This window comes from Atta cephalotes (assembly GCF_000143395.1).
Source record: "Atta cephalotes unplaced genomic scaffold scaffold00015, whole genome shotgun sequence".
NCBI classification, from domain to species: Eukaryota; Metazoa; Arthropoda; class Insecta; order Hymenoptera; family Formicidae; genus Atta; species Atta cephalotes.
The window spans coordinates 5,269,035-5,280,086 of record NW_012130079.1 but is presented as its reverse complement, the minus strand read 5'-3'; the positions used below and the strand labels follow the sequence as shown (position 1 = coordinate 5,280,086).

At 29.2% G+C, this 11,052-nt stretch overlaps 1 protein-coding gene across 1 annotated transcript in view; it reads left to right on the top strand.

Annotated features, from left to right (window-relative positions):
* LOC105618111 (monocarboxylate transporter 12) overlaps positions 1-3,857 on the top strand; it is an 11,767-nt gene extending 7,910 nt beyond the window's left edge. The window contains exons 5-11 of the mRNA XM_012199651.1: positions 286-529; positions 628-838; positions 1,521-1,682; positions 2,303-2,525; positions 2,934-3,173; positions 3,365-3,490; positions 3,697-3,857. Coding sequence (XP_012055041.1) covers positions 286-529; positions 628-838; positions 1,521-1,682; positions 2,303-2,525; positions 2,934-3,173; positions 3,365-3,490; positions 3,697-3,857 — 1,367 coding nt within the window. The remainder of the gene's footprint in view (positions 1-285; positions 530-627; positions 839-1,520; positions 1,683-2,302; positions 2,526-2,933; positions 3,174-3,364; positions 3,491-3,696) is intronic.
* Positions 3,858-11,052: the final 7,195 nt, after the last annotated feature.

The following is an 11,052-nucleotide window of genomic DNA, read 5'->3' as shown; positions in this document are numbered from 1 at the left end:
ATTAAAGTAAACTATATATTTAATAGTATTAATAGTGATATATCTATATAGTAATAGTGTACATATATAATATATATAATAGTGTATATTATAGTATATATAAGTATATATATATATATATATATATATATATATAAGTATATATAAAATTTATATATATATGTATATATGTATATATTAATGTTAAATAAAATAAAGATAATTTAGATAATAATAATCTATAATTTAGATAATTTAGATAATTTAGATAATAATAATCTTATCGGCTTGACATCCAACGGACAGGTATGTTATTACATTGTGCAATATTCGGCGCGATGTTTCGTCCTTTGAAACCAACGAGGATTAAGGTAAAGAATACCCCGGAAAACGCTGCGCTCGAGGTGAAAACTACGTTGATAGAAAAAGGTGTGTCTACGACCTCGTTGCACTGTGTGCAGCCGAACAGAAGCGGATTCTTTGGCACGAATAATAATACGGAATACCCGACGGCAGCAGAGCTCCTCGGCAGCAGTCCTAACATAGTAAAGTAATAAACGAAAGCTTATTTGCTTATTTGCAATAATACTTGACAATTTTCTCTTAATGCGTCAGGTTTCTCAATGGAATGTTTTGATTTCTGTTTAGCGCATCCAAATCCCTGCATTCATTGCACAAGGTGCATGTGGAGACTCAAATCTTGGAGAGAAATGTAAGCACTTCGGAAAAACGATTATCCGCGCCAATATATCCTGCGGATGGTCCCGATTTGGATGCTATGACTAACGAAGAGAAGATTGCTGAGGAGAACAATCTACTCAGTGGCGACTTAGAGCGATTGAATGGGAAAGTACCGACGGTAAGATCGACATATACATATATGGAGAATGTACCTATCTTAGGAGAATGAAAAATTTGAATAAATCGATCGAGATAAATTTTTCGTCATCGAATTTTGTGCTGAAGTTTTAAGAAAAATAAAGAACAAAAATATAAAAGATTCCTTGTAACAAAAAAGTATTGATAAAAATTATCAAAAATAATATTTATCATATTCCGTTGGGATATATGATTAATTTTGATTAAATATAGAGTAGGAAGTTATTTGTCATATCTTGCGCGATCCGACTTTATCGATACAAACTAAAAACTAATCGGTCGGTTGATTGCAGTAAAAAAAATTGCAAAAATGCATAATTAAATAATTACGTCAAACTTGATCGATGACCGAAACTTTCAATTAGTTCGAATTCTCGCGAATTTGGTTTTTGTTTTTTGTATTTCAAAGTAAAGTAGATACATGAAATATATGTAGAAAAAAAATTTATTAATTTTTGCTAAGAAATGAAAATTTAGTATTTCCGAAGCTACGAGTCAATTCAATGATCTGGAAAATCTTACAAATATTTGAATTAATGATTTTTGTAAACATCTCTGTTTAAAAATCAATGAAAAAAAGTCTAATATGTGATGTCAAATACGAAAAACAATAAAAAATAGATTATTCTTCAAAAAATATAAAAATTTTATTTTCCGATTAGATTCGTCGACATACGATAAGTCGTCTCCGAACGAATTCAGAATGCAGCCAAAAATCTCTTCGAATGAGCAAACGTAATTCAAAAGATCCACAGAGACCGTTCTACAGAGACGATATCTTCTACGGCGGCTCTTTGAATAGACTTCCTCATTATAGGTCTCAGGTAAGTTTTATCGCGAATATATATTCCTGTAATGTACTTTTAAATTTTCTCATTATGTATATAAGATATATAATACTAAAGTGTACAAAAATTTTATAATTGTGCGAAGAATAAAATACGAGCGATTTAAATGGTTAACCGATATTTTACTTCCTTCTATTTGTATTTCTGAAAGAATATAAAATGTGTTCTTTCATATATATGTCATATGATACTAATTATATACAAAAATTTTATAATTTTTTTTGTATAAAGAGTATAAAATCACAGAATGATTTAATGGTTAACCGATATTTTACTTTCTTCTATTTATGCTTCTACGAAAGAACATAAAATATGTTCTCTCATATATATATATATATATATATATGTGTGTGTATAATACTAATGCATACAAAAATTTTATAATTTTTTTTTATGCAAAGAATAAAATCAGAGCGATTTAAATGATTCGATATTTCTTTTAGTTATACTTCTGTACAAAAAAAACATAAAATAATAAAAACGTAAAATAATAAATAAACTAGAATTAAACTGACAACAGTCGTTGAATTTCTCATCACATTTAAAGAAATCATTTTATTTAAAATATAAAGAAATATAAAGATGTGATTTTCTAGCAATCGTCAGTCGGTTATCACATGTCCGTAACGCGATTGCCAACAGCAAAGGATGTGGCAGAGGAAGAAAGCGGAAGTTTCTACCTGTGTCCGGAAAGTGTGCGACGAATTTTAACCACAATGCTCGATTTGAGCCTTCTAAAAAGTCCGTCCTTTTTAATATTAGCAATCTCTGGTGGGCTCACCATGATGGGCTTTTATACACCCTTTTTATATGTGACAGGTATATCAAATGATTAATACTTATTCTTTACATTGCAATTTTTTATCACGTTTAAAAAACGACTTTTCAAGAGAATTTTTCAGAAGTAGAATCGTCCATAACATTTTTCCGATAATATAACAATTATGAGTCAGAAAGTAAAATAATTATTATAAACAAAAATATATTTAATATGTTTAATAAAATATTTTAATTACCATTTTATTGTTAAAGTTTTAATCACATCATTAAAACTATTTATTTACTGCCATTAACTATTTGTTTTGGATTTATAATATAAGATATTAAAATACATATCCAGTTTATATATAATTAATGTTTATTGTATTCTCGTAATACCCATTTTTGTGCAATGTTTCTTATACTTAAGATTTGAGGAATAAATTATTTCATGTATCTTTTTTACAGATCGAGCAATAAAGGCCAATATTGACGCTTCTACGGCGATGTTCCTCGTTTCGGTAATCGGTATCGGTAATACCATCGGTCGTATCGTTTGCGGCTTAGCAAGTAGTTTGCCCGGAGTTAATGCTCTAGTCGTGAACAATATATTTATCAGCGTCGGTGGTTTAGTAACTATATTTTCTGGCCTTTCCTTAACCGAAGGATATCAATTCTTTTATGCAGCCAGCTTTGGCATCAGTATATGTAAGCAGAATACGTAACATTTTCAATTGTTTTAACTGAATAAAAACAAAAAGATAATATACATCTTATACGTAAAAATCTTATAGATGTATTTTACCATTTTGTCTTATTTATATTTTCATTTAAAATTTATAAGCTAATTTTAATTGTATTTGTTAGATCTGTAAAATGTATCAGATATTTTTTCGCAGCCGTCTTCGCTTCCCTCAGATCGATCCTTGTTGTGGATCTGTTGGGCTTAGAGAAACTAACAAATGCTTTTGGGCTGCTTCTTTTGTTCCAAGGTGTGGCAGCAACTGTGGGCGCGCCTCTCGCAGGTAATTACAATGATATCGATCATGGAATATATGACATTGCAAAAAGTAGATCGGAATGCCGATCGTTTTTAAAGCAAGCGCCTTTGATTCTAGGAAATGTTTATGCTGTTCATTAAAATTATTCATTTTTTACATAGATAAAATCTTGCTAATGGTTCATACATTAAAGAAGTTGAACGTCAATTCACTGAATAATATTTAAACAGGTGCATTTATGGATGCAACTGGAAGCTATGACGCCTCGTTCTACTTGTCTGGCAGTTTGATTCTTATGTCAGCTGTTATCTGTTATCCGCTAAAGAGGATCAACATGTGGGAGAGGCGCAACGAGAAGAAATCAACCGCGATAGAACCCTCTGCATCCTGATTGAAGGCGCAAAACTGTGTCTCATTCTTCATACTTCGCATGTACGCGCTCGTTCGCGCTACATATGCGTTGTACATATTAATGTATAATAATTTATAACGAGCGCTAGAACCGAGAATATAATTATACTGTACGCCTTCCCGTCATAATGATTTCGTGCGTGTGATAGATCACGTTTGCTCGCGTTCAAGATAGCTTTAAAAGTAAAATCCGATTGTGCGCTTGAAAAATATTCTCATCTAATAAGAGATGCATCACGCGAGAGGAAAATGTTTTCCTAATACTTGTGTGATCTGTTTATCAAAGACCTGACTGTTTTCTTTAACAGGGTATCTATTCCACGAAGTGACTTAATATTTTTATTCATAATCTATCGTTTCGTAATAACAAATTCATTAGTAATTTTTATGTTCCGTTAAATTTCAATTTTTTTGGTATTGGTAAATTTTTCCTTTTAATAGAAGTTTGGAAAAATATACGAGTATAATTGGATTTTAGATAATTCTATTCAGACTTCTTTTGCATTTTCTCAAAATAAAGAAGGTGATTTTTATCTTACTGTTTCTATTCAGCTAATAAATATCTTATTGATTTATTCAACATATATTATTAAATATATATATATATATATATATATATTTTCAATAATATATAATATTTAATAAAGACACAGGATTGTGGATCGTAAATACGTGCAATAAAAGATCGCGTTTCATGAAATAGTATCCAGATCCAATGTTCGTCTTTAGATTAATGCTAAATAATATAGAAATTGTATTAAATGTATAAATTGCATAATGCATAAAAATTTCGTTTTAAAATGTTAATTTGTTAATTCTGTACTAAATATTAGTCGAAGATGATATATATAAAATTACTAAATTACCCTGCAAAAATTTATTAATGATAAAATTAATAGCGAATATTATTTAAACATAATAATAATAGTAAAAACATCTATTTTCATTGTAATTTTAACAAGCTATACTGTGCATTATATAATTATAGTCATATTTTTAAAATTAAAAAATTGCGTCAAATATGAATATTTACCGATACATATTTTAAAATATAACATAAATATGTTTTTCCTTATCTAGGCTATCTGACCCAGGAATATGAATAAGGTATACTAGTTATATTTCTAGATTTCGAATGGTTTGAGTATTTCAGAAAATTCAACTTCCATATTCACTTCTGAAAAAAAAGTTAAATTAAAAAAATTATTTTATTATTTTTCTGTAATAAAAGAATAAACAGATACCAGCAAATAATTATCATGAGACAAATATTTAACAATTATTGCATAGATGATTATTAATTCTATCATTAGAAATTATTGCGCTGTCACAATCAGTTTGATTGAACTTAAATTATAGCATTTAAATGCAAGATGTAAACAGTGAAAGATCGTTGATCAAATATTCTTTTCATTTAAAAATGAGCCACGAGGCAAATATGGTCTAAATTAAATTCGTTATGAACCAATTGTGATCGTTCGTATTTTGTAATAAGAAATGATGTCTTATGGAAGACATCAGAATTAAACATAACGTTGATATTTCAATTAGAATAATGTTGCATATATATTATTTCCGTGTTGTTACATGATATTATATATATTACAAAACTGAACTGCCATATATGCATCATATATCTTAGACCTTTACAAGATTTTAAAGTAAGCATTTGTATCATTTACTATATATTCCATAGTAAGAGTTGTATTAAATGAACAGAGCATGTATCTTGCGTTATGTGTACGATTTGAGTTATGTCCGCGTACATCGAGAGATATTTGTACTTTTATATACATAAGTATGTACATAATCTCACGATGTATCACTTCCGACATAACGTTGTTAATTTATAAGACTATTGTCCGGTTTTAAAACTGATTAAATCTTTCACTGTGATATTTGCAATTAATCGAGAATTATTTTAATTCACAGAGCTTAATAGTTTATTTTGCGATGATAAATTTTCAACATTTTTTTGTACAGATATTTTTTCAAACATTTTATTACATTAAAAAACACCTAAATTTTTTATAGATAGTTTCATAAACACTTTTCGTATCTTTTAAAATTATATGTATAATGAGATTATAAAGTATTTAGCCAGTTTTAAAGCTAGTTGATTCCAATCAGGCGAAATTATTAAAGACAATAATGTTTTATCCGTTAGATTTAAGAAAATTGCTCAAAAAAGTGAAATCCGTTCCTAGTGTTCCTAATTGTTAATACATACTATGTATACAAACATGTTATATAGCATTTTCATAAAATCATGCGCGCAGATTTTCAGGAATGAATTGCGCAAAAAACAATTCGATTGACGCCGAGGAAACGACGCCGTCGTTGGCAGAAATAGATATGTACAATATAAATCTATAAATTAAAATACATTAAGAGAAATATACTTATCAATACAAAAATTGCATTAATTTCTTTTTTTTTCTATTTCTGTCTTATTTTGTCCTTGCAAGAATATTAAAATGGAGAGCGCGATTATATTTATTATAATAGAACTGCACTTATTTTTCATGATATTAAAAAAATATATAGCCTCTTTTTTTTTGTAAAATTTAAAATCAATTTTTTTATAACAAAAATATCAAGATAATTATTACTTAAATGATAATAATTCACGTTTAATTTGTAAATTGGTATTTAAGGCGATCTAAAGCGAATACGAGACTGACTCAGTGATAGTGCCCTATATGCTTTGGTGATAGACTTTTGCCAATGCATCAAAGTCACGGAGTTCTTTCTCCTGGGAGGATGTGAATCATGCCGGCCGCAAAATCATGAATTATCGCGTCGCGGTGTGGCCGCACACTAGTCCTGTTCGTAATGTGATATTCTGCGAGAACAAACATATTTACCGCGAACAAAGTGACGCATCACGTCGTGCGTCAGATACATGACATGATACAGCAAAGTGGTACAGGAATGTAATATTGTTTTTCTCACGGTACGATGTGTGCAAAGTGCACCAGCGTGTCGCACTATTTACTACAGAATGCCGAATAAGGCACATGGTAGAACTATTGTTTGCCGAGACGCCGGCTGGCGTATTTTTGTCACAATATTTCCAAAAGACAAGCTCGCTGCCGTGCAAGACAAGATACGAAAACTAATGAAAATTTAATTGAAAGCAATACGATGCCGGATAAGCACGAGAATGCAAATAGAATTTGTATTTGTTAGCTTCTGCTCATTTTTGATAAATTACATATAAACATTATCTTTATATTTGTAAAGATAAAGTTGTTTATTGTGTAAAACGTTTTAACACAAAATGCGTAAATAGAGTCTTTTAGTATTTTCAATGATCTCTTGTTATTGTCTATATTTTTTATATTTTTTTCTTCGATTATCACCTTTAACAATTTACCATGTAGCTTCAATGAATTGATAGTAGAAATCTAGATGAATACTGCCGTGTGAACAACTATAAAAGTGAATTGCCACTCGTAGTATCTACGGTTTCGTTGCTTCCTACTATACGAGGTCACCGACTGTAGCATCTTCATCAATATCGACGGGACGTTTCTTTCCTTTTTCTTCACGCGACAATGTCGAAGCATAAACTATTGTCGTTCGTTTAAGCTGGTGGTTTAAGCTTCTGTTCTCACTCTGACCTTCCCATTTTAACTTGCCTCCAATCTTATTTTCTTCTTGTAGGAAAAAGTTTCAATTATGAGCAGCGACAAAAGAGACACTAAATTTTCAACCTTCTTTCTAATATCAGTTATAATTATACGAAATTAAACCGATGAGAATCAATTTAATTAAGTAAAAGAAATTCTGTTTTCGATCAAAGCGGATCTTAGTACTTGTTTCAATATGAATTTATATAAATATCCAATTGTGCAAGCCGCATGCCGAATTTTTTTCGGTCGATTTTTAATTAAAAGAATTTGTTTCTCTTTTAATTTTTATACTTAATTTTATCGATATTTTACTTTAAAAAAATGTAAATTGTGTATATTATATAAATTATGTAAAAATTTAAAAATGTTGGAACGTTCCTGCTTCATTAGTTTTATACCTCGCGAAATATCTCCTTATGTTCAAGTATACTAAAAATATTTTAAATAAGTTTCGTGAGCTAGGATGCAAAATATACCGAAAAGATTTTTCTAAGAAAGAACATAAATTATTTCTTTCATTAAGAGGAGTTCACTTTCCACCTCGTGCGTATTCTAAAAGCCAACTTCGACTACGTGAAATATCTCCGTAAAATTGCGGCAATATTTCACACTTTTGTTTTTCAATCTGAATAAACTATTCAAAAGAGAAGAAATTTCGGAAGGCAAATTTAAATAAGAAATTCTACATCTTGTTTTGTCAGTAGAATTATACATAACAAATGACATACGTTTGAAAAATTTTTCCAATTTGTTAGACTTCTATATTCTTAATTTTACATTCTTGAATACATGTACTATAATATTCAAGGAATTTTCAATCCAAAGAACGTTTCAATAAAAATAATGGAATAATTACCGAATTTCCTACTTTATTGTAATACAAAAATACAGTATTCTTGAGATTAATGCTTTATTATAATTTTATTTCTTTGTCTGAAAAATAAAAGCAAGTTTTTCTTTCTCCAAATTGTTTCATTTTTTAAAATATCGTATATCGATTAGCTAAATACTGGTTAAATTTGATTTAAAGTTTCTTTGATAAAATCGAATTATATTTTTAACTTTAGATTTAAGGTAAGACTATTGCTTTCATTGTTATAAAAATTTTTATTGTTATAAAAAAGAATCAATCTATATAAAAGATCCTCTATCATTTTAATCAGCAGTTCTCTTTTTTATGTGGTTTATTATGCTATTTATTTTTTTTATATACTTAATTTGTTTTATGTGTGTTGACATACAATAAAATATAAAATATAAGGTCCACAATAAAAAAATTGAGAAAATTTAGTTTTTTTAAGTTTAGCGAATATTTGGCATAACGTGGACTTTTCAAATATATGAAATAAACTATCCTTATATATATATTTAATGATTTTTTACTCACGATAATACGATCAACTTATCTACAAATACATGATGTATAGATTCATTAAAATTACTACAAATGCAGTAAAAAAATTAATTTATCACTCATCGAACTAATATACAACAGCGGAATTAATCAGTTACATAACAATTAACGATGATTCTGTGTAACACACAAACATAAAATCTAAATTAGTGTTGCGCACAAAATAACTAGTGCTTCAAAAGATAATTCTTACATGCATGGGATTTTCTGATCATTCAATTAGATATTATTAGATAATTAAATGTTTCACAAGAAAGATCTTCAACTTTTATAATATTTTTAATTATTTTTTTTCTCGAAATATATCACAAAAAGAAAAGCGATTTATAAATTTTTTAATTCCTTTAATATCTACACAGAAAAAACTACTAAAAAATTAGTACTAAAAATTTAGCTAGATATAGATCTAAAAATAATTTTGTTGGACATCAAAATAATGTAGAAACTCAAATTAATTGCTAGAAAGTCAAAACTTTTTGTACTATTGTTCATGATGCTTGAGATTTCTACGTAATTATTTTAATGGTTCAACAAAATTATTTTCAGGTTTATATCTAGTTAGATTTTTAGATATTTCAACAAAATCGTTTTCATGTGGATTTTTACTTCCATAATACATAAATTGAACAAATATTAAATTTTTTTCAGTCAGTTATTACTTCTTCATTCATAAGTTTTTAATTCGAGTAATTAAACGTACGATTTAATAACCGCAAACTGTTTATGATGATTTCGATTAAAAAGATAATAACGTGCCACCTGCTCGAGCGTCGGTTTGCGATATAATTGCGCGGTACACAATGCTGCAAAAACAAACATCACGATGCCAACCGATTTATTGTTACGTTGAAATACTTAATATTTTCTACATAATAAATTTATTTTAAGTATTGTATTTTTTATATGTAGAATTAATTCTTGAATAAATCATTATAGCAAATTAACTTTAATATTTATTTGAGCAGTAAGATATAACATGCCATATTTATGTATTTAATTCATTATTACTTTTAATGATAAATTTTTCCTATCTAGAAATATATATAGAATTTCACATTTTCCTGCTAAGACTTACTTATTTCGATAGAATAAGAAACCAATAAGTAAGATCTGTGTACATTATTTCTTATTTACGTATATTTTTCAATTCGCTGATATTATTTCCTTTTCGCAATAACAAGTGACAAAATAGCTTAAAAACTATTTGGCGACGCTTCAAATCAAATTGAGTTGGCAAAATTGTATTTTTCTCTTTGGCATTTAATGCATCGTATAAACTTTTTTAGCCATAAATTCTTTTTTGTTTAAAAAAATTTTACACTTAAATTTCAAAATACATTTTTCAAATAACGTAAAGTGATACGTATCATTACTTGCCATTATACTGATGCCATGGTATCATAATCCAACGGTATAATGTTAACTTCCCTCTATATGTAATGTATTTTAACACCGAAAACTATTACCATCAAAATCATAAATTGCGCTTCAGTCCTCAACAAATTCTTATAGTTAATACAATCATTAATTATAAATTTTTGAAAATAAGATAAATTTTATATTTCTCGTTGAATTAGGCAATATTAGGTGTGGGAGAAAGTTCGTGGCGTTTTTCTCGTTAGATGGCATTAAAAAAATGCCACGAATTTTTTCCCACACCTAATATATTAACCATTAAATTAAATACAACAGCTCAAGCTATTCTCAAGATTGGGTCATTTCGATTAATTGTAATGTGGGTACTAACCCACAGTAAAGTTTAGAGAATATGTTGAAGAAATTTCATTTAACGGCGACAATAATAAAGTGTTGTGACGAAAAGAATTGTGATCATGCGGCGTCATTTGCCGGTCCGAAACCACCGGGCTTTCGGCTTCCGACTGCGGATACATTGCGACATAGAATAGGAGGTGGTTGGTAGGAACTCTCTCGCGGCTGCGGAGAAGAGGACAGAGGACCAGACGGCGAGGTGGTTGGTTAGTCACTTGGAGCTCCGAAAGGGGTATGATGCGCGCTGCGACGCATCGCTGCGGCGAGGGTAGAGCGAGACAGAGCGATTTTCCACTCCGCAACCACAGCATCCCCCATCACCCGTTCCCATTCCCTCGCTCTCTCTCTCTCTC